This window comes from Podarcis muralis, chromosome 18, assembly GCF_964188315.1.
Source record: "Podarcis muralis chromosome 18, rPodMur119.hap1.1, whole genome shotgun sequence".
NCBI lineage: Eukaryota > Metazoa > Chordata > Lepidosauria > Squamata > Lacertidae > Podarcis > Podarcis muralis.
Window position 1 is genome coordinate 7,270,857 of NC_135672.1, and position 23,683 is coordinate 7,294,539.

Consider the following 23,683-nt stretch of genomic DNA (forward strand, 5'->3'; position numbering starts at 1 on the left):
GGCACAAGGAGAAGGGGACGACGGAGGACGAGATGGTGGGACAGTGTTCTCGAAGCTACCAGCATGAGTTTGACCCAACTGCGGGAGGCAGTGGAAGACAGGAGGGCCTGGCGTGCTCTGGTCCAGGGGGTCACGACTAAACGACTAAACAACAACATCTCCCCATGGCATTGTCCCTGCCCGAAGGGGCTGACGGGAGATGTAGTTTTAGCCGCTCCCTCTGGGTCCGCCGCCCGCGTGCGCATGCGCGAGGAGGCGGAGCGAGCTGACCCGCCTGGGTGACGTCACGCCCCACGCGGTATTTCTCTCCCCCGGCGGACTCCAATGCAGGCGCAGAGGAGACTCTCGGCATGGAGCGGGCGCTGCTCTTCTCGCTGCTCCTCACAGCCGCCGCTATAGACGCAGGTGAGCACCACCCGCGCATGCGCGAGGAGCCCCTTTCTGGGCAGGAATGCCGGCACACGCGGGAGGGGGGGGGGATTCTCCACTCAGGTCCCGCCCACCTTCCACCGCCGGCGCCGATTGGCCAGGCGCGCCTCGGCTGTCGGAAAGGCGCCGATTGGACGCTCGCTTGAGCCCGCCCCTCTCCCTGTGACCTCGCCCTCTTATTGGTTGCGGGGTGGTGGGCGGGGCCTCTTGGGGGTTGCCATGGAGACGGGGCCTTTACCTTCAGGCTGAGGAGAGAAATAAACAAGAATAAAGCGTGTTTGTTATTAATACATTATAATTCTATAATTTTGAGCCACGTGTTATGTGTTTATACCCCGCCCTCCCTCCATGGGTGGGGTAACTTTTCCTGCTTCTGCCCCATTTTCCCCCCTCACAACAACCCTGTGAGGTAGGCCACATAATAATAATAATAATAATAATAATAATAATAATAATAATAATAATATTTTATTGTTGTTAGCCACCCTGAGCCCGGCTTCGGTTGGGGAGGGCAGGATATAAATAAAAAATTATTATTATTCTTATTATTATTATTATTGAGCTAGTAAAGCCCAAAAGGGCCACAATGGATGAATGGAGGACAGAACTCCCACCTTCAGGGGCCTAGCCAACTTAAGTTCTACCAAGAGGAGCACTTAATGGTCACATGCCGGTATTTTCCATTAATTTCAGCGAGAGTAGGAGTGAAGCTAGGTGCATCTCTAAAGCATTAACCATTAAGCTATACAGTGGTATCTCGGGTTACATACGCTTCAGGTTACAGACTCGGCTAACCCAGAAATAGTGCTTCAGGTTAAGAACTTTGCTTCAGAATAAGAACAGAAATTGGGCTCCAGCAGCACGGCAGCAGCGGGAGGCCCCATTAGCTAAAGTGGTGCTTCAGGTTAAGAACAGTTTCAGGTTAAGAACAGACCTCCGGAACGAATTAAGTACTTAACCCAAGGTACCACTGTACACGCAGTAATGGGGGACATATGCATCGTACATCTTATAGCATATGGCTTACCCCCCCCCCAAAAAAAATTACCCTGGGAACTGTAGTTCACCTTTGTTGAGGTACTGGGAATTGTAGTTCACCCATTTTGGAGGTGCTATAGATCCTGGGAGTGTTTGGGTTGAAGCTGCATGCTTCAAATGCTGTTTGAGGAAACTTGCAGCCGGTCTTTTTAATTTGTTGTTCAGTCGTTTAGTCGTGTCCGCCTCTTCGTGACCCCCTGGACCAGAGCACGCCAGGCACTCCTGTCCTCCACTACTTCCCGCAGTTTGGTCAAACTCATGCTGGTAACCTCGAAAACACTATCCAACCATCTCGTCCTCTGTCGCCCCCTTCTCCTTGTGCCCTCCATCTTTCCCAACATCAGGGTCTTTTCCAGGGAGTCTTCTCTTCTCACGAGGTGGCCAAAGTCTTGGAGCCTCAGCTTCAGGATCTGTCCTTCCAGTGAGCACTCGGGGCTGATTTCCTTCCGAATGGAGAGGTTTGATCTTCTTACAGTCCATGGGACTCTCAAGAGTCTCCTCCAGCACCAGAATTCAAAAGCATCCATTCTTTGGCGACCAGCCTTCTTTATGGTCCAGCTCTCACTTCCATACATCACTACTGGGAAAACCAGAGCTTTAACTATGCAGACCTTTGTTGGCAAGGTGGTGTCTCTGCTTTTTAAGATGCTGTCCAGGTTTGTCATTGCTTTTCTCCCAAGAAGCAGGCGTCTCTTAATTTCGTGACTGCTGTCACCATCTGCAGTGATCATGGAGCCCAAGAAAGTAAAATCTCTCACTGCCTCCATTTCTTCCCCTTCTATTTGCCAGGAGGTGATGGGCCCAGTGGCCATGATCTTCGTTTTTTTAATGTTGAGCTTCAGACCATATTATCCTTTGTGGCAAAGGGGCTTGAATAACTCAGAGAAGCTATGAGCCATGCCGTGCAGGGCCACCCAAGATGGACAGGTCATAGTGGAGAGTTTTGTCCAAACGTGATCCACCTGGAGCAGGAACCGGCAAGCCACTCCAGTATCCCTGCCAAGAAAACTCCATGGACAAAGACAACAGGCACACATCGATATTTTCCATTAATTTCAGTGAGAGTAGGACTGAAGCTAGATGCACCCCTAAGGCATTAACCATTAAGCTATACAGGTAGTAATTGGGCACATCAACATTGTACATCTTATAGCACATGGCTCCCCCTCCTCAATTTTTTTTTTACCCAGGGAACTGTAGTTCACCTTTCGAGGTACTGGGAATTATAGTTCACCCTTTTCGGAGGTGCTATAGATCCTGGGAGTCTTTGGGTTGAAGCTGCGTGCTTCAAATGCTGTCTGAGCAAACTTGCAGCCAGTCTTTTGAATTTAATGAATGCAATTATCCCTCATGGGAGAGGTCAAGGCCGAATAAACGATTCTTCTCTGTTCTTTGGCACAACTGATTAGGCTTAGCAAGAGCGACTTGGCTCAAGGTCACTCAGCAAGTTTCATGGCCGAGTGTTGATTTTTAAAAAAAATGTATTTGTATGAAAGATTTTCTTGATTTACAAAGGTATGTGCAATGTCTCTCGTATTTTCCCCCCACGTAACACATTTATTTTTACAAATCGGCTTCATTTGTTGAGACGTTAGGAAGAATAGGGGGAAAGAGGTGGAGGGGGGGAGCCAAGTGTAGATTTGAACCCAGGTCTTACGTCTCCTTAGGCTAGGTCCTATGTTACACCTGCTCAGCGCGGGTCCATTTTAACTGAAATTGTAACATTTGGAAGGGACCCCAAGGGTCATCTAGTCCAACCCCCTGCAGGAATCCATGTTAGTTATGTCTATCAGTGGGTCTACTCTGACTGGGAATTACTGGGTACAGCCCACCTGACAACACCCATCCCCACCCTCGGTGTATTCATACATACATAAGGGTGGGTCACTGCTTGCTTTAGGTCTCCTGACCCTTCCCTGCTCATTGGCCTCATTTACTGATATTTCTTGTCCTGCCCAAAAAAAAAATATTACTTGGCACTTAAACCACAACCTTGCTATTTCTTCATTCTTGTGATATTTCAGAGCTTATTTTTATTTCTGCGCAGCTAAAGCCCTCTATTCAAACCCAGTTCCAATAAAAATCCCACCTAGGGATACTGAATATATAACCTTTATTATGCTCAACCAAAAAACACCCCTGCTGCTCCTATTATGAACGAATGTGCAGCCAAAGTCCTCTGTTAAAATCCTGTTCCGATAAGAAAATTCCAAGAAGGGGTGTTGGAAAAAATAATCCTAATTGTACCCAGAAAAAACAACAACACCCCAACCCCACTGTGGTTGAAACTTTTGTCCAGTTCTAATAACATGTGATATTTTTTCTTTGCCCATAAAAATAAGCTGTGATTAGGAGTTCCAGAGAGTGGCAACATGAGAACAGTTCTACGAGTTCCCTATATGTTAGCCAACTGTCTTTCATATTATTTCTATGCATGGTTGATGACTCTATAGGCGATAGTCACCAGGGAGCTTTGGCTGTTACTATTGTTTTATTTCTTTCCCAAACTTCGAATAGGGACTTTCTCACCAAATGATTAGTAAAACCTCTATGTGCTTTTATTTTATCATGACCCAGGGCCTTTTCAGTGGTGGCTCCCCACTTGTGGAACGCTCTCCCCAGGCAGTCTTCCCTAGTGCCATCATTACATAACTTTAGGTTTTAAGCCAAAACATATCTTTTTTGCCAGGCCGTTGGCTCTTAATTATCTGTCGCCTCGATTAGGTGAAATATTGCCATTCTTTACCTTTTTTATTTTTCTTTGTGTGGGTGTTTCCCCCACTTTTATGCCAGCTTCAAGATACATTCATTTATATGTCATAAGGTAAAGGTACCCCTGCCCGTACGGGCCAGTCTTGCCAGACTCTAGGGTTGTGCGCTCATCTCACTCTATAGGCCGGGAGCCAGCGCTGTCCGCAGACACTTCCGGGTCACGTAGCCAGCGTGACAAGCTGCATCTGGCGAGCCAGAGCCGCACACGGAACGCCGTTTACCTTCCCGCTGGTAAGCGGTCCCTGTTTATCTACTTGCACCCGAAGGTGCTTTCAAACTGCTAGGTTGGCAGGCACTGGGACCGAACGACGGGAGCGCACCCCGCCGCGGGGATCCGAACCGCCGACCTTCTGATCGGCAAGTCCTAAGCTCTGCGGTTTAACCCACAGCGCCACCCGCGTCCCATTTTATATGTCATAAGTCGCCTCAAATTACTTTAGTGTGACCCATTTATTCATTTATTTAATTCATAAAAACTTGCACGACACTTGATAAGTTTTTTTCTTTAAAGGATTGCAAAAAAGGTAAGATCAGGAAGGATTTACAATATATTAAAACATAACAAGAAGCTTAAAATGCTGAAGCAGCTTGAAATGCACACCAGATTTTCTAAGTGGCTGAACTAAACAAGGGCGTTCTTAGCAGGCGCTGAGAAAAATGCAGTGATCTCAAGCAGGCTTTTGAGTGTTTGTAAATCCTGCCTAAGGGACGCGGGTGGCGCTGTAGGTTAAACCACAGAGGCTAGGACTTGCCGATCAGAAGATCGGCGGTTTGAATCCCCGCGACAGGGTGAGCTCCCGTTGCTCGGTCCCTGCTCCTGCCAACCTAGCAGTTCGAAAGCACGTCAAAATGCAAGTAGATAAATAGGTACCACTCCAGTGGGAAGGTAAACGGCGTTTCCGTGCGCTGCTCTGGTTCGCCAGAAGCGGCTTAGTCATGCTGGCCACATGACCCGGAAGCTGTACGCCGGCTCCCTCAGCCAGTAAAGCGAGATGAGAGCCGCAACCCCAGAGTCGGTCACGACTGGACCTAATGGACCTTTACCTTTTTAAATCCTGCCTCTTTCATAGCTGAGCTGCTGGAGTTGCTCCGATGTTCTTGACCATCCTTTTGGGTCTCCCAAATGACGCTCTTGTGTGTTTGTTTGTGTGTCTTTCCCTTCACAATTCAGAACGTTTCCTTTGCACCCTCGGGAGTTTCCGGTGCAAGGACGGCGGGCAGGTTCCGCTGTGCCAGCGGTGCGACGAGAAGCGGGACTGCAGCGACGGCAGCGACGAGAGAGGCTGTCAAGCCGCCAACGTCTCGTGCGGACCCCGCGGGAGGCGTTGCGGCAGCGACGGCCCTTGCCTGCCCTTGGAGAGGATCTGTGACGGCCACGGCGATTGCCCGGACAATTCCGACGAGTCCTTAGAGGCCTGCGGGCATCGGGTCGACATGACTTCGCCAGCCTGCCCGAAGGACGAGTTTCAATGCGAACCAGGGGCAGAGTGCTTCCCGCTGGCGTTTGTGTGCGACGGCCATTCTGATTGTCCGGACGAGAGGGATGAACGAGGCTGCCTTCTGGACTTCCCAACGGTTTCGGTAACGCCACCAGCTACCCAGACAGGTAAGCTGTGCAGTAATCTGATTTAGGGGGCAAACAGGTATCCTGGCAACCATCTCTACCGTAACCCCCTCCTTTAGCTGACTCAGAATGCCTTTGCTTCCTCCCCTTTGTCTCTGCTTGCTTCACGTTAAAAGGGTTTTTTAAAATATAAAGTTGTCCTTGACTCCCCCAACACCACCCCAAATTATTTGGAATGTAGGGGAAATATCGCTGTACAGTGGTACAGTGGTGCCTCGCAAGACGAAAAGAATCCGTTCCGCGATTCTCTTCGTCTAGCGGTTTTTTCATCTTGCAAAGCAAGCCCATTGACAGCTTAGCGGATTAGCGCTACAGCGGTCTAGCGGCTTTCAGCGATCAGCTGTTAAGCGGCTTATCAGCAGAACAGCTGATAAGCGGCTTAGCGCTTTAGGAAAAGGGGGGGGAGCGGAAAAAACACGCGGGGACTCGCAAGATTTTTTCGTCTTGCGAAGCAACCCCATAGGGAAATTCGTTTTGCGAAGCGCCTCCAAAACGGGAAACCCTTTCGTCTAGCGGGGCACCACTGTACCTTGGTTCTCGAACTTAATCCGTTCCTGGAGTCCGTTCAACTCCCGAAACCGTTTGAAAACCAAGGCGCGGCTTCCGATTGGCTGCAGGAGCTTCCTGTGCTTAATCGGAAGCCGCGTCAGACATTCAGCTTCCGAAAAATATTAGTATTGGCACCATAAAAGTGTCCTAAATAAGAAGCACCGTTGTGTTGTGGAGTCATCTTATTAAATATAAAGTTTGGTGAGGGAAGTACACTCTGCACATGGCCGTGCACTGAATTTCTGAGGCTCACAGTTCCTAATGATTATTATCGCTACGCATCATCAGGTTATTTTTAACCCCCAGGGCCTTTATTCCCCACCTGCACAGAAATTTATTTATCCGTGTTATTTATTTCACAAAATCTGTACACTGCTTGATTGTAAAAGAAAACATAAACCTCAAAGCGGTTTGCAGAGAAATAGAACCGTAAATCCAAGGAAAAGGTGCAATGCATTAAAACATAAAAAGGGACCCCTGACCATTAGGTCCAGTCGTGGCCGACTCTGGGATTGCAACGCTCATCTCGCTTTACTGGCCGAGGGAGCCGGCGTACAGCTTCCGGGTCATGTGGTCAGCAGGACTAAGCCGCTTCTGGCAAACCAGAGCAGCGCACAGAAACACCATTTACCTTCCCGCCACAGTGGTACCTATTTATCTACTTGCACTTCATGCTTTCGAACTGCTAGGTTGGCAGGAGCAGGGACCGAGCAACGGGAGCTCACCCCGTCGCGGGGATTTGAACCGCCGACCTTCTGATCGGCAAGTCCTAGGCTCTGTGGTTTAACCCACAGCGCCACCCGCGTCCCATTAAAACAGTTAAAATATGAAAACGGATTTCAATACAAAACCAGCTTTTTTCAAAGCTTGAAATGGAGTTTCCTGGAAGAAGCTGTGGCTGTCCGGCACCCTGAACCTGAATCGCTCCACGATGCAAAATGCTCTTGCACACCCTGCTTAGCCTTGTTTTACAGTTGGGTGCTATAAAACTGCAGCTTTTGTAGGGTCCAGTTATGCCGGTATTGCTGTTGCTGCTGTCGCTGCCAAATTTTGATGAGACCTTTCTTTGTCTGCGGTGCTCCTGGGTTGCCCGGGAGCCCTTTCCATTTATGCCTTGCCTCTGCCAAAAGGGAATGACCTCCGCACCTTCTTTCCTGGCACAATTCTCCCTGGAGTTTCAAGGAAAGTGGTGTGGGCAGCGCTGTCTTTAGCATACGTGCCGCCGGGGTGCAAAGATCCACCCAGCGCACCCAAATTTAGTTTAGCCCCCAAATTAACTTTTATTATGCTTAGGTCAGACACCACGCTTACGCCTTATCTCTTGTTTACGAAAGAAGGGAGGAAGAAGAAACAAACTTTTTTATTTGCTCATTTATTTACAATACAGAGGTACCTCGGGTTAAGTACTTAATTCGTTCCGGAGGTCCGTACTTAACCTGAAACTGTTCTTAACCTGAAGCACCACTTTAGCTAATGGGGCCTCCAGCTGCTGCCGCGCACCGGAGCATGATTTCTGTTCTCATCCTGAAGCAAAGTTCTTAACCCGAGGTACTATTTCTGGGTTAGTGGAGTCTGTAACCTGAAGCGTATGTAACCCGAGGTACCACTGTACACTTATACTTAAGTATACAACACCATTACCCTTAAACTTATAAGTATTGTTTAGGCACCTACTTAGGAGAAAATCACATGTGTCAAAGGGGCCGCTGGCCCGACTGCTACATGAAGTATAGCATAGCAGTTACAATACGTAACATAATATTTTGATGTAAGAGTTAATTTTGCGTGCACGGCGCTGTTGTGAATGACAAGCGCCGTCGTAGAGTCTGACATGCACCACCGTTGTGAATGACAAGCGCCACCACTGGCGCAGCGCGTCTTTGCTAAGTGGGCACACAAAGTCGAAAGTCCTTTAGTGAAACAGTAGGTATACATTTCGGTAATACCTAGGTGTGTATGTATTTTGTTTTTCTAGCTCATTCAAAATTATTTATTATTTCATAACAGGTAGATAGTTAAGGGGACGCGGGTGGTGCTGTGGGTTAAACCACAGAGCCTAGGACTTGCCAATCAGAAGGTCGGCGGTTCGAATCCCAGTGACGGGGTGAGCTCCCGTTGCTCGGTCCCTGCTCCTGCCAACCTAACAGTTCGAAAGCACGTCAAAGTGCAAGTAGATAAATAGGTACCACTGTATTAGAAGCTGGAGGGTCCTATTTGGGGCCTCGAAACCCACGTTTAAACCCTGTCTTGCAACATGAGACTCAAATCTTATTTTTAAAAAATTAACCTGCATATGGTGTGTGTTTTTTTCCCTTCCCCTTCTTGCCTGCCTTTCTAAGATGGCGTGCCTGTCCCTGGAAATGCGATGCCTGCGGATTTGGTGGTTCTTTCCATCATCGGTGAGTCATAATGGCAAAAGCAGTCTTCCATCTGCCTGGTGTTTAATAGTGTGCCATTTCTTTTCTTTTTTTGTTTTTGTTTTTTAAATAAAGTTTTTTATTGATACAACAAGAAAGAAAGAAAAAAAAAACACAAATACCAAATTACACACAAGAATAACCATAGACACATAATTTTCTTAGCAAACAATAAAACATCTGTTGGTCTTAACACTAAAGACCCAACCTCCCGTCTATTCCATATTTCAAATTCATATTACTTATTGCCAATACACACTTTTATCATAATTAAACTTATTAATAAGTCTAATTTCTTATATCTACCTTGCAGCTATTACTATTACTATTACCTCGAATGCTGCAACAGAATTTAAACTACTATATTTATTTTTCAGATATTCTTTTGAAAACCTCCCATTTTGAAACAAATTCCTGTTTTGATTTATTCTTTATTTTTTCTGATAAACCATCTAATTCGGCATATTCTGTCAGCTTTTGGATCCAATCTTGTATAGAGGGGATTTCATTACTCTTCCATTTTGCTGCGATCAAAAGCTGCCGCCGCCGCGTATAACAAGATACCCTTCCAATAGCGAGCCATTTCTTATTGAACCCTAAGCCGACCAGGCCATTTCAACCAAAACTACGCCCACTATCCTCACACCTGCAGGTTCCTGGCTGCTGCCGAAAACATGATTGAACCCTGCAGCCTCACCCTTCTTTCAACTTTCACCAATCCTGATCGATATTTGCCCTGCAGAGCCAAATACCGTATTTTCCCGTGTATAAGACGCCCCCATGTATAAGACTCCCTCCTATTTTGGGGGGGACTCCAAATTAAGAAAACACCCCTCAACGCTCCCCGTGTATAAAACGAGCCCCAATTTTAAACCTAACTTTTTGGTTAAAAAAGCCTAGTCCTATACACGGAAAAATACGGTAGGTTTCCCAGCCCTGCTCTGTGCCAAAGGTGGCTAACCATTTTTGACTTGGCGGGGCTGGTGTCATCTCCATCGTTTTATTTTATTTATTTTTTATTTTTTTAATTATAAATTTTATTAGTATTTTCCACACAACAACAACAACATGAAAAATAACAATACCTGTACACAAAACACAAAAACCGACATTAAAAAAAACCCCAACAAATCCATATCTTACGAGTTAATAATATAAACACTAAAGAGAAAAACAAACATTGACTTCCACCAATTCCACAGCACCTCCTTTACCTCTCATTGTGTCTTCCTGTTTTCCTGATCATCTCTATCCTAGCATCCAGATATAAATCCCTCTTTCTTATCCTTTCACTTCACAAGGTTATTCCAGAATCTGCCAGATTTCTGTCCTCGAACCTTGGCTTTTAAGGTATTCATTTAGGCACTCCCATTCCTTTTTCACTTCGCTTTTTGGTTTTTCTCTTATTATATCTGTCAGTTTGGCTAATTCTAAATGTTCTGTCATCTCCATCATTGACTAATCCTCTCGGGGCCGAATCGCTGGCACCCTGAATCTGCAGACACTCGTTTGCAAACGTACTGGTTGCACACCCACAGAGCGGAAACCGTGTGTCCTGTTTCAGGCAGGGAGAACAGCCATTTGAATATTTTATTTGCAATGATCTTTCCTGCACAGGAAGCCATACCGTGGCAGTGGTGATGCAGCTGCCTTTCTGGGGGCGGGGGGAGCTGTTAAAGGGAGTGGGGTACATCTGGTTGCTTTGCCCCGTCCTTACTGTTGCTGTGCACATCCACACACAGAAAACTGGGGTGGGGTGGGGGACAGTTGGTCCACCGGGGAAAGCTGTTGTTGGCCGCTGCTGCAGTTGCACCTCTACACAGGGCTACCTTTGAAGGTGACCCGGAAACTGCAATTAATCCAGAATGCGGCAGCTAGACTGGTGACTGGGAGTGAGACCACATAACACCGGTCCTGAGAGACCTACATTGACTCCCAGTACATTTCCGAGCACAATTCAAATCGTTGGTGCTGACCTTTAAAGCCCTAAACGGCCTGGGTCCAGTATACCTGAAGGAGCGTCTCCACCCCCATCGTTCTGCCCGGACGCTGAGGTCCAGCTCTGAGGGCCTTCTGGCGGTTCCCTCATTGCGAGAAGTGAGGTTACAGGGAACCAGGCAGAGGGCCTTCTCGGTAGTGGCACCCGCCCTGTGGAACGCCCTCCCACCAGATGTCAAAGAGAAAAACAACTACCAGATTTTTAAAAGACGTCTGAAGGCAGCCCTGTTTAGGGAAGCTTTGAATGTTTAATGGGTTATTGTATTTTAATATTCCATTGGAAGCCGCCCAGAGTGGGCCCAGAGTATAAATTATTATTATTATTACCGTGGTACCTCGGGTTACATACGCTTCAGGTTACAGACTCCGCTAACCCAGAAATAGTACCTTGGGTAAAGAACTTTGCTTCAGGATGGGAACAGAAATCGCGAGGCGGCAGCAGGAGGCCCCATTAGCTAAAGTGGTGCTTCAGGTTAAGAACAGTTTCAGGTTAAGAAAAGACCTCCGGAACGAATTAAGTACTTAACCCGAGGTACCACTGTAGTTCTAGGTTCTGCCAACCTAGCAGTTCGAAAGCACGTCAGAGTGCAAGTAGATAGATAGGTACTGCTCCGGCGGGAAGGTAAACGGCGTTTCCTGAGGTACCACTGTATTATTATTATTATTATTAATATTAATATTATTATTATCATTGTTGTTGTTATTGTTATCCCCCTCTCTTCTTCATTCCGTAGCGTTCCTGGCTGTTGTGGTTGCTGCTGTTTTTGCCTCCGCCTGGAGCCGTGCGAAAGCGAGACACCTGGCAAGCTTCAAGTGGGACCACGGTTCAGAGCAGCTGATCGCAAAACAGCAGCCTTGAGAGACTCCTTCCTTCGAGGTACACCTGAGTTACACATTTGACTCATTTTTTCCCCTTTCTCTTCACCTGCAGGCCTCCTGCTTCTTCCTAGAAGCCTCTTCCCAGCTCAGCCAGAAGAGCATGAGACTCTTAATCTCCGGGTCGTGGGTTGGAGCCCACGTTGGGCAACAGATTTTTGCATTCCTTGTGGCGCCTTCCAACTCTTCCATCCCACTGGCTGTCTTGGCTTCCTCTTTAGCCACGCACAACCTCGCCAGCGGGAGAAGCTGCGCGCGGCTTTGTTTTTAGCCACGGGGCTGGCACCGGGTGGAAGCTCGGGCTTCCCCCGACCCCAGCCCCCAGAATAGGCTGCTATCCGCAAGCCTTCAGAGCCCAGCGGGAACTCTGGCTTTATTGGCCGAGGGAGCCGGCATACAGCTTCTGGGTCATGTGGCCAGCAGGACTAAGCCGCTTCTGGCGAACCAGAGCAGGGCACGGAAACGGCATTTACCTTCCCGCTGGAGTGGTACCTATTTATCTACTTGCACTTTGACATGCTTTCGAACTGCTAGGTTGGCAGGAGCAGGGACCGAGCAACGGGAGCTCACCCCGTTGCGGGGATTCGAACCGCCAACCTTCTGATCAGCAAGTCCTAGGCTCTGTGGTTTAACCCACAGCGCCACCGGCATCCTAAACGTTTCCTACTCTGAACCGGGGAGCTTCACTCCCAAACAAATCCAGCTTCACTGGGCAATATATTGGTCATAATATAGACACAGAAGCGTGGCAACAATTGTGGAATACGGATATAAAATTTACAGCATGTTACAGTTTAAGAGAAAATTACCGTATTTTTCGCCCTATAGGACGCACTTTTTCCCCTCCAAAAATGAAGGGGAAATCTGGGTGCGTCCTATGGGGCGAATGCAGGCTTTCGCTGAAGCCTAGAGAGCGAGAGGGGTTAGTGCGCACCAGGCTTCAGCGAAAGTCTGCATTCCCTCCATAGGACTTACACACATTTCCCCTTCATTTTTGGAGGGGGAAAAGTGCGTCCTATAGAGCGAAAAATACGGTATACACAGATCGTATGCATCTAAACCAGTGGTTTGACTTTATTTGACTGGTCCATCGGTCAATTGATTGCATCTAAAAGGTAAAGGGACCCCTGACCATTAGGTCCAGTCGTGGCCGACTCTGGGGTTGCGGCGCTCATCTCGCTTTCTTGGCTGAGGGAGCCGGCGTACAGCTTCTGGGTCATGTGGCCAGAATGACTAAGCCACTTCTGGTGAACCAGAGCAGCGCATGGAAATGCTGTTGACCTTCCCGCCGGAGCGGTACCTATTTATCTACTTGCACTTTGACGTGCTTTTGAACTGCTATGGTAGATTTTCCCTCAATTAAGAAATGATTGGTGTTTCATGGATTCCGACTCTTACCAATAATTTCATTTATGATCTCCAGAGCTGGCCTGCCTTCGGAAGCGTGGCGTCTGATTCAACACATCCTCTGAGAAGAACGGTCAGCCTTTTAGTCCCTGCCGGGCTCACTTGCTGCTCACCTTTCAACAGGTGCCTTCAGTCGAGAACTTCAGGCGCACATCCGAGTTAGAAGGTCAATCACTTTCTCAAGGGAGACCTCCCTGTCGCTGGTCCTTGTCATCTCAAAACGTATTTATTTCTGCTCTCTGGCTCCTTGATCTTCCATGGCAAAGAGCTGCTGAGTTTAGCCACTGCAGCTATGAACAGAGGCTCAAAAGGGTACTGGAAAATGTGGGGCACGCATTAATAAAAACAGCATTATTATCCAGTAGGCTTTGGTGGAAATTGCATCAAATGCATATTTGAATTGCTGTTTTAGGTTGTTTTTCCTCTACACTGGGCCATTTGCCATTTGGCTAAAACCTTTCCTTACATTTTCCCCAGTACACTCGTCTTCTCTTTTCCCACCAACTGTGGCAAAAAACAGCGGAAGAAAATCGCCATGGCACATTCCTTTGCCATGCTAGTTTTGCACGCAGCAAGCATCCTTGTGTGGCAAAAACGTTTTTTTTTTTAATCATCCCAGGCTCAAGCTGTAATTTTCGGTGCTTTGTTCAGGTCACCTTGCCTCGTGCAAGCCCAGTGTTTTCCCTCGCACAAATCTCCATGGCTGCATCCCTGTCTTGTGAGAATCAGGCCAAAGAGGGGGGAGCCCAGTTTGCTGTCGGGGATAAAACTCCATAGGTTGTCCTAAAATGTCCCAAAAGGATCTTCTGAAATGTCCAGCTGGAACAACTCCGTTGCTTAAGCGTTTGACACAGAATCAACTCTGGAAACTTGTAAAGGATTAAAAAAAAACTTTTTGGAGAAAAAATAACTTGAGAGTTTTGGCTTTTATTCTCTTATTTCTCTATCCCCACCCTGCCAATACATTTTTTGATTTTTTTACACTTTAATACAAGAACTAAACTACATATAACTACAGTAACTTGCCCAGAGATTTATTATTAACTTTCATATGTAGGTACATAGTACACAAGGAAAACAGTGGCTGGGGAAACTCAGCCAGATGGACGGGGTATAAATAATAAATTATTATTATTATTATTTATTATTTCTGGTAGTCTCTCCACAGAGATTCTTTTTTTCCCTTCCATTCATTCGGTTTATTTGTATGCTGCTTTTTCACAATTCATGCCCAATCATGGTTCCCTTCCAACTCTATGGTACTGGAAGTCGCACATAACTATCGTGACTGGTTGGGCAGAACCCTGAAACCTGACAGCTGTCATACTGCTGCCCCTTCCTTGATTGATTGATTGATTGATTGATGGAAGGCAGGCAGCAGAAGCCTCTGTGCTGTTGAAGTACAACTCACATGAGCTCCAGCTAGCATGGCGAATGGCCAGGGAGAAGTTGCATCTAGAGCAGCGGTTCTCAACCTGTGGGTCCCCAGATGTTGTTGGACTACAACTCCCATCATCCCTGAGCTCTGGCCTTGCTAGCTAGGGGTGAGGGGAGTTGTAGTTCAACAACATCTGGGGACCCACAGGTTGAGAAAGGCTGATCTAGAGCATGGGTAGGCAAACTAAGTCCCGGGGGCCGGATCCAACCCAATCGCCTTCTAAATCCGGCCTGCGGACGGTCCGAGAATCAGCGTGTTTTTACGTGAGCAGAATGTGTCCTTTTATTTAAAATGCATCTCTGGGTTATTTCTGGGGCCTGCCTGGTGTTTTTACATGAGCAGAATGTGTCCTCTTATTTAAAATGCATCTCTGGGTTATTTGTGGGGCATAGGAATCTGCTCATATATTTTTTTCAAAATATAGTCCGGCCCCGCACAAGGTCTGTAGGACAGTGGACCGGCCCCCTGCAGAAAAAGTTTGCAGAGAACAAGAGGTTCTCCACACCTGGCTTTAAAGTCCAACAGGTTTGGGTGGGGGGGCGTGTTGTATGTACTGGACTTTTTCAAGGATCAAAAGCACTTAAAGGATAGAGTGCCCATCGTGGGAGATGGGAGCGTCCGATAAATCAAAGGAAGACCCGGCTTCCAAAAATAGCTTCTTAACTTGAAAGGTTAACCCCATAAGCTTATTAACGTTTTAAGAAGCTTGGACATAGCTTCTTCCAGATACACCCAGCATCTCTGTCGCAGAAGCAGCCGGGGGGGGGGGGGAGGAACGCTCAGGGGGTTAAGCCAGACTGTGCACACACCGTAGCTGTTCGGAGGCGTTTGACCCAAGCACTCGTTGAATGGGAGCAGGACCGGGGAGCCCCGGAACTGGGCTTCTCCTAGCAGCTAGGGGACCGCAGCCTGTAAGCACCACTCAACAGCGATGAGGAAGCCCATAAACAGGCGGTCCAGCCTTTCGGCCAACTTGAAAATCGGCGACTACAAGAAATGCTGCCTGACTCCCGAAGAGGAAGAAGTCTACATCCCCTTCGCTCAGGAGAGGCTGGTCAAGCAATGGGGGTCAATGCACAACGTGGCCGACAGGGCCCAGGAACGCCAGAGCATCCCTCCCCGCAGGAACCGCTACTTCCTGAACCTCAACGTGGGCGGGAAATGCTTCCAGATCGCGTGCAAAGTGGCCGCCAGGTACCCCGTCACCAGGATCGGCCAGCTGGCCGTCGCCACCGACCCCATGAAGAAGCTGCAGCTCTGCGACGACTACTCGGTCCCGAGGAACGAATACTTCTTTGACCGGGACCCCCTCATCTTCCACTACGTCTTCCACTTCTACCGCAGCGGCGTCATGTGGATCATGCAGGAACTCTGCCCGGCCAACTTTGTGGAGGAGATCGAGTACTGGGGGGTCCACATGAAGTACGCCCAAAGGTGCTGCCGTATCCTCTTTGAGGAGAAGCAGGACGAGATGGCCGAATACCTGAAGGTCCAACGGGAGCTGGAAGCGGAGCTGGAGCCGCTGGAGAGCGAGGTGAACTTCGAGGGCATGTTCCTGGGCACGTTCCGGAAGGCCATCTGGAACCTGGTGGAGAACCCGTTCTCCTCCATCCCGGCCAAGATCATCGCCATCATGTCCAGCGTCTGCGTGCTGGTCTCCATCGTGGGCATGACACTCAGCACGGTGGAGGAGATGCAGCACAAGACCAGCAAGAAGTGCATGGAGCGCGTGGAGACCGTCTGCGCCATCTTCTTCACCCTGGAGTACCTGATGAGGCTCATCTCCGCCTCCTCTTGCCAGCAGTTCCTGCGGGCGGCCTTCAGCGCCATCGACCTGGTCTCCATCCTCCCTTTCTACATCCAGCTCCTCTTCGAGAACCTGGGCGAGGGGGACACGGAGTACCACGAGGAGTTGCACAAGATGCGCAGCGTCGGGAAGCTGGGAAAGGTCCTCAAGCTCATCAAGCTCATGCGCATCTTCCGCATCCTCAAGCTGGCGCGCCACTCCACCGGCCTGCGGGCTTTCGGCTTCACCATCCGCCAGTGCTACCAGCAGGTCTGCTGCCTCCTCCTCTTCATCGCCATGGGCGTCTTCACGTTCTCGGCGCTGATGCACTCCGTCGAGCACGACGTCCCCGGCACCAACTTCACCAGCATCCCCAGCGCCTGGTGGTGGGCAGCAGTGAGTAGAGTGCCTCTGGTTACCTGCTCCACAGGTGGGGGAACCTCCATTCTTGCGGGGGGTTCCGGTTTGGCCGTTTCCCCCAAACTACGCCCCACTGCCAATCACTGGGTGGCGTCAGCCGATGGTCACGGGGTGTAACCCTGCTGGGTGCTGCTTCAAAGGTAGCCCCACGTAGAGCGCATTGCAGTAGTCCAAGCGGGAGATAACTAGAGCATGCACCACTCTGGCAAGACAGTCCGCAGGCAGGTAGGGTCTTAGCCTGCGTACCAGATGGAGCTGGTAGACAGCCGCCCTGGACACAGAACTGACCTGCGCCTCCCTGGACAGCTGTGAGTCCAAAATCACTCCCAGGCTGCGCACCTGGTCCTTCAGGGGCACAGTTACCCCATTCAGGACCAGGGAGTCCCCCACATCTGCCTGCCCCCTGTCCCCCCAAAATAGTACTTCTGTCTTGTCAGGATTCAACCTCAATCTATTAGCCGCCATCCATCCTCCAACCGCCTCCAGGCACTCACACAGGACCTTCACTGCCTTCACTGCTTCTGATTTAAAGGAGAGGCTAAAGGTCCCCGCCTCCCACCCACCCCCAGCCATCAGTCTCCTCCTCTCCAGGGTTCCCCCCCCCCCAATCAATCAGAGACTGTGCCTGCGTGCCTGTCTTTGCTCCTCTCACTTCATCCCTCTGCTGGTTCTGGGACACAAAGGAGGAGGGAGAGAGACCTGTGTCTTTTCACCAGGTTGACTCATCTCTGCTTCTTGGCCTCCCTCCTCCCCTGCTTTAGCTTCTGCCTCTGATTTTGGACTTATCTCTGTCGCAGACTCTTCCAGCTCACTAAGCCCTGTTGCCTCTTCAGATTCCAAACCTCCTCACAGTCTTCTCTGACCGCTCATTGCTGTCCCACCCCCAATCCCCAGGCTCTGAAACTTCTTCCCTTGTGGGATCCTCCCAGCATTCCTCTGCATCCTACCAATCCCTGACACTCTAAGCCTGTGGGTCACCTTTGACATGGGTCAATCAGGTGATGGATGAGTAGCCCTTGCTCTCCGGTCACAGCTCCCCCTGCTCCTGATTTAATCGTGTGGAATCAGACCATAAGCCCACCCAGCCTTGCCCCGGGCACAGGCAACACACGCTATGCCCCTGCCTCCTGCAGACCACAGCAATCTGCTTGGTGCTTAAGGGATGCTGAGCAAAATGGGTCTAGGGATGCAGGTGGCGCTGTGGTCTAAACCACTGAGCCTGTTGGGCTTGCCAATCAGAAGATCAACAGTTCGAGTCCACAAACAGAGTGAGCTCCCATTGCTCTGCTCCTGCCAACCTAGCAGTTCGAAAGCACGCCAGTGCAAGTAGATAAATAGGTACCACTGCGGCAGGAAGATAAATGGCGTTTCCGTGCGCTCTGGTTTCCGTCACGGTGTTCCATTGCTCCAGAAGTGGTTTAGCCCTGCTTGCCACATGACCAGGAAAGCTGTCTGCAGACAAACGCTGGCTCCCTTGCCCTGAAAGCGAGATGGGCGCCGCAACCCCAGGGGTCCTTTACCTTTACCTAGTGGTTTGGGCATAAAAAGGCTTAGCTCACTGGGTGCTTAGGGCACGAGATGGCAGGGAACAAACCAAGCTAATTTGGGTGCATTGTCTCATAGATTTGCAGGCTTGGAACAGATCCCCAAGGTTAAAGGTAAAGGGACCCCTGACGATTAGGTCCAGTCGTGACCGACTGGGGTTGCTGCGCTCATCTCACTTTACTGGCCGAGGGAGCCGGTGTACAGCTTCCGGATCATGTGGCCAGCATAACTAAGCTGCTTCTGGCGAACCAGAGCAGCGTATGGAAATGCCATTTACCTTCCCGCCACAGTGGTACCTATTTATCTACTTGCACTGGTGTGCTTTCGAACTGCTAGGTTGGCAGGAGCAGGGACTGAACAACGGGAGCTCGCTCTGTCGCAGGGACTCGAACCACCCACCTTCTGATCGGCAAGTCCTAGGCTCTGTGGTTTAACCCACAGCGCCACCCGCGTCCCCAAGGGTACCAGGAATCCGGGGACTTTCTGGCATGCTCTCGATGAGCCGCAAGGCAGGCGTGCATCTTCACTGCTTGCAAACGAGGCCCAATCCTGTTTCGGTTCTGTGTCATTCTCTTCCTCCTCTCTAGGTCAGCCTCTCTACGGTGGGCTACGGGGACACCGTTCCAGACACATTTCTGGGGCGCATGGTGGCTTTTGGCTGCATCTCCTTTGGCATCATCTTGAACGGCATGCCCATCTCCATCCTCTACAACAAGTTCTCCGACTACTACGCCAAGCTGAAGTCCCACGAGAACGAGACCACCCTGTCGCTCAAGCTCTCGCGGAAACTCAACCTCAAGGCCAGAGCCTGGAGGAAGTTCACCGAGTGCTGCTGCGCTGAGTACATCATCCCCGGCCAGCAAGCTTCGCATCAGGCCCATGCCCGCCACGGGTACCATCCCGTCCATCAGGGGCACCCCGTCACCCACCAGCCGGGGCACCCTCACCCCCAAATGCCCCATTCTCCCGTCCACTGCTCACACCACCTCGCTCCCCAACCGCAGGCTCACCATGCCCACCCAGAGGCTCTCAACACCCACCTTGCGCCACCGCCGGGGCGGCCCACCCCTCAGCCGTCACCGCGGCCGCCCTCCAATGCCAGGCGAGGGAGCCAGTAGAAGAAGCAGACAGAGAGAAGAAGAAGAAGAGTTTGGATTTGATATCCCGCTTTATCACTACCCGAAGGAGTCTCAAAGCGGCTCACATTCTCCTTTCCCTTCCTCCCCCACAACAAACACTCTGTGAGGTGAGTGGGGCTGAGAGACTTCAGAGAAGTGTGACTGGCCCAAGGTCACCCAGCAGCTGCAGGTGGAGGAGCGGGGAAGCGAACCCCGTTCACCAGATTACGAGTCTACCACTCTTAACCACTGCACCACACTGGCTTGGTGGGGTTTTGTGGTCTTTTTAGGAGGCTATGCTTCGTTTGCAAAGGGCCACATTTATTTTTTTTTATTAGAGCCAGTTTGGTGTAGTGGTTAAGAGCGGTGGACTCGTATTCTGGTGAACCGGGTTCGATTCCCTGCTCCTCCACCTGCAGCTGCTGGGTGACTTGGGCCAGTCATCCTTCTCTGAAGTCTCTCAGCCCCACTCACCTCACAGAGTGTTTGTTGTGGGGGAGGAAGGGAAAGGAGAATGTTAGCCGCTTTGAGACTCCTCCGGGTAGTGATAAACTGGAATATCAAATCCAAACTCCTCTTCTTCTTCTTATATACTGAGTTTATATACTGTCCTATACCCGGAGGTCTCACAGAATAGATCATAACATATACCATCAGAATAAAAACAACAACCCAATAACACAAATAATTCAAAATTATTGGGAAACGATTTATACCGAACTTTTAAAGTAAAGGTAAAGGGACCCCTGACCATTAGTTCCAGTCATGACCAACTCTGGGGTTGCGGCGCTCATCTCGCTTTATTGGCCGAGGGAGCCGGCGTACAGCTTTCGGGTCATGCGACCAGCATGACTAAGCCGCTTCTGGCGAACCAGAGCAGCGCACGGAAATGCCATTTACCTTCCCGCCGGAGTGGTACCTATTTATCTACTTGCACTTTGACGTGCTTTCAAACTGCTAGGTTGGCAGGAGCAGGGACCGAGCAACGGGAGCTCACCCCGTCACGGGGATTCGAACCGCCGACCTTCTGATCCTAGGGTCTGTGGTTTAACCCACAGTGCCACCCGTGTCGCCACCGAACTTTTAAAAAACATTAAAAAAATTGTTTGCTAAAAACCCAGAAGCTAGGGTTATTAACAACATAAGTTTCCAGCAGAGAAATTTGTTTCTATATGCTACAGCGGCCGGCCGCGTATTATTAGTGCAAAAATGGAAAACAGATAAAGTGCCAGCGAAGGAAGACTGGCATATTAAACAGTTAGAATATGCAGAGTTGGCAGGGGTGCCCTCTAGAAAAAGAAAGCAAAATGATGAAATATATTAAGAGGACTGGATGCTATTTATGGAACATATGGGAAAGTATTATAAGCAAACAATTTACCTAGCAGGATGGTAAAAATTTTCAGCAGAGTAAGAAATAAATAAAGTATATAAAAGCAGTTGCGATAGACGGGGTGAACTAAGAAAACACGAGGGGAAAATGGGGTTCAAAAGAACCATGGAAAGAGAGGACAGGAAGTCAAGGAATGTTTTCTGATTTTTTTTGTGTTAAATCTTTGAAAGGTTTTTCTTTGTTGCATCATTTTTTTGCTTATGCTTTGTTGATGTGGAAGGTTATCAGAAAAGCAAATAAATAAGAAATTTGAAAATAAAAATGTGCAGTGCAGATTAGCCGCTTGCTTGCTTGCCTATGGCCCTGGGTTTGCCTCTGCAATGGAATACGCTCACAGAACCCGAAAATAATTCCTCCAGACTCATAAGGAGGCACCCATACGTCACGCGTGAGTCCATCACAAACACTGAGGGTAAAGTAAAGGTAAAGGGACCCCTGACCATTAGGTCCAGTCTTGGTCGACTCTGGGGTTGCGGCGCTCATCTCGCTTTATTGGCCGAGGGAGCCGGCGTACAGCTTCCAGGTCATGTGGCCAGCAGGACTAAGCCGCTTCTGGCAACAAGAGCAGTGCACGGAAACGCCGTTTACCTTCCCGCTGGAGCGGTACCTATTTATCAACTTGCACTGGTGTGCTTTCAAACTGCTAGGTTGGCAGGAGCAGGGACCGAACAACGGGAGCTCACCCCGTCATTGCGGGGATTCGAACCGCCGACCTTCTGATCGGCAAGTCCTAGGCTCTGTGGTTTAACCCACAGCGCCACCCGCGTCCCATCTAACACTGAGAGAGCAGGTCCTAATTTTGCATGTTACGTTGCCTGGGTTTAAGCCACTCTCACTTTTTTAGGTCCTTGGGGACTAGAAGCTTGGATATAAAGCTGAGAGAGAGCATCGCAACAACTTAAGATGGATATGTAAACGGGTCTGGAGAAGAGAGGTATCTAGGGTGGGGGTTTTAACTTTCTAAAAATAAAATCAAGGATGAAAGACCTTTCACTTTTGTGTGCATGGGGACTCTGCCAACAGGACTTCAAACGGACACAGGGAGCTTACAGACCGCCACCCCAAAAAAGACGCCACAGCACGTTTTGTGCATGGGTCGTCATCCAAAAAATCGCCAGCACCCCTTGTTCCGCTGAGAAAGTCAGCCATGGCGGTTGAACCACAGCAAAGTGGCTGGATGATAAATGGGACTAAGGAGGAATGGATTTTCAGCTGGCAGCCGGACCCAGAGGCCCGTAGTCCAATGAAAAACGAATGGGCTGAGCTCAGGGACGGATTTAGGTTTGATGAGGCCCTAAGCTACCAAAGGTAATGGGGCCCTTTATATGTCCAGCTGTCCTTAGTCAACAACAAATTCTCACTGTTTTTGGTGTTGAATATATGCTATATGGTAATTTGTGGACCTAATAGGTATCTAAAACCATTTGCACATAACAATATACGTATTTTATCAAAGTAATTGTTGAACAGTTAAGAAGTATAAAGGTAAAGGGACCCCTGACTGTTAGGTCCAGTCGCGGACAACTCTGGGGTTGTGGCTCTCATCTCGCTTTACTGGCCAAGGGAGCCAGCGTACAGCTTCCGGGTCATGTGGCCAGCATGACTAAGCCGCTTCTGGCGAACCAGAGCAGTGCACGGAAACACCGTTTACCTTCCCGCTAGGTAAAGGTAAAGGTACCCCTGCCCGTACGGGCCAGTCTTGACAGACTCTAGGGTTGTGCGCCCATCTCACTCTATAGGCCGGGAGCCAGCGCTGTCCGGAGACACTTCTGGGTCACGTGGTACCTTCCCGCTGGAGCGGTACCTATTTATCAACTTGCACTGGTGTGCTTTCAAACTGCTAGGCTGGCAGGAGCAGGGACCGAGCAACGGGAGCTCACCCCGTCATTGCGCGGATTCGAACCGCCGAGCTTCTGATCGGCAAGTCCTAGGCTCTGTGGTTTAACCCACAGCGCCACCCGCGTCCCATGATGGGAATTGTAGTATGCACACAAAAAGCTGGGGACTCAAGTTTGGGAAACCCTGGAGTTAAAATGTAAATAGTGGCATTTCACACCTTTGGCAATTCTCTCTTGCAGGGGTCGTCCAGCCCCAAGACTCACCTCTGACCCCATTTCACCTAGTCACTTAATAGGCACATTGTTAGTTCTGGAAATGGCACTTTTCCAGATACGCACAGTGTGACCTTAGAATTGTCCCTAAATGCAAACCAACAAGGAACTTTTATGCCCTTCTGCATCCCAGAGTGCCACTGAAACAGACTAGAAAACCTGTGGAAAGCAGTGGCGTAGCGTGGGTTGTCAGCACCCGGGGCAAGGCAAGTAACCTTGCACCCGGGGCAAGGCAAATCCCCTAACCCGTGGATTTGCGCCCCCTAACCCGTGGATTTGCCCTAACCCCAGATGTTGCGCCCGGTGCGGCCAGCCCCCCCTGCACCCCCCACGCTACGCCACTGGTGGAAAGTGATTGGTCTCGATAATATCAACATTTTGGAACTTTCGCAGCGGCAAGCTAAAGTCTGCATCGGCTGAAAGAGGGAGCAAGCTGGAGCGAGCATGCTAATCTAGGATTAAATGATTAAATGTCTCGACAGGTCAGGGTTTCTGAGCCGTAGAGCCTGACTACAATGTGGCTGCCAGGATCTTTTAATTCCCAGGTGAAGGAGAAGAATCGGGGGAGTCACATCCTCTGGGTTCAATTCCAGGATCTTTTATGTCTCTCTTAAAATTGTTCATTTTTCCTCCTTTCCCTCCCCCCCCCCCCCGCCTATTAAAACTTTTTTCTGTTGCTGCTCCTGCTGTAAAGATTTCTTCTAAATTAAGCTTGTATTGTTGTGTAAGGTAAAGGTAAAGGGACCCCTGACCATTAGTTCC

At 49.5% G+C, this 23,683-nt stretch overlaps 2 protein-coding genes across 2 annotated transcripts; both read left to right on the forward strand.

Annotated features, from left to right (window-relative positions):
• The first annotated feature begins 253 nt into the window (after positions 1-253).
• Positions 254-14,020, forward strand: LOC114588564 (uncharacterized). Its single transcript, XM_077921814.1, has 5 exons — positions 254-405; positions 5,411-5,845; positions 8,752-8,811; positions 11,562-11,704; positions 13,127-14,020. The coding sequence occupies exons 1-4, from the start codon at positions 351-353 to the stop codon at positions 11,684-11,686; spliced, it is 675 nt and encodes a 224-aa protein (XP_077777940.1). The 5' UTR covers positions 254-350; the 3' UTR covers positions 11,687-11,704; positions 13,127-14,020.
• A 1,315-nt stretch (positions 14,021-15,335) lies between these two features.
• On the forward strand, positions 15,336-19,820 carry LOC114588559 (potassium voltage-gated channel subfamily V member 2-like). The gene is made up of 2 exons (XM_028713948.2): positions 15,336-16,730; positions 18,887-19,820. Exons 1-2 carry the CDS (start codon positions 15,480-15,482, stop codon positions 19,415-19,417), a joined length of 1,782 nt encoding a protein of 593 aa, XP_028569781.2. The 5' UTR covers positions 15,336-15,479; the 3' UTR covers positions 19,418-19,820.
• Positions 19,821-23,683: the final 3,863 nt, after the last annotated feature.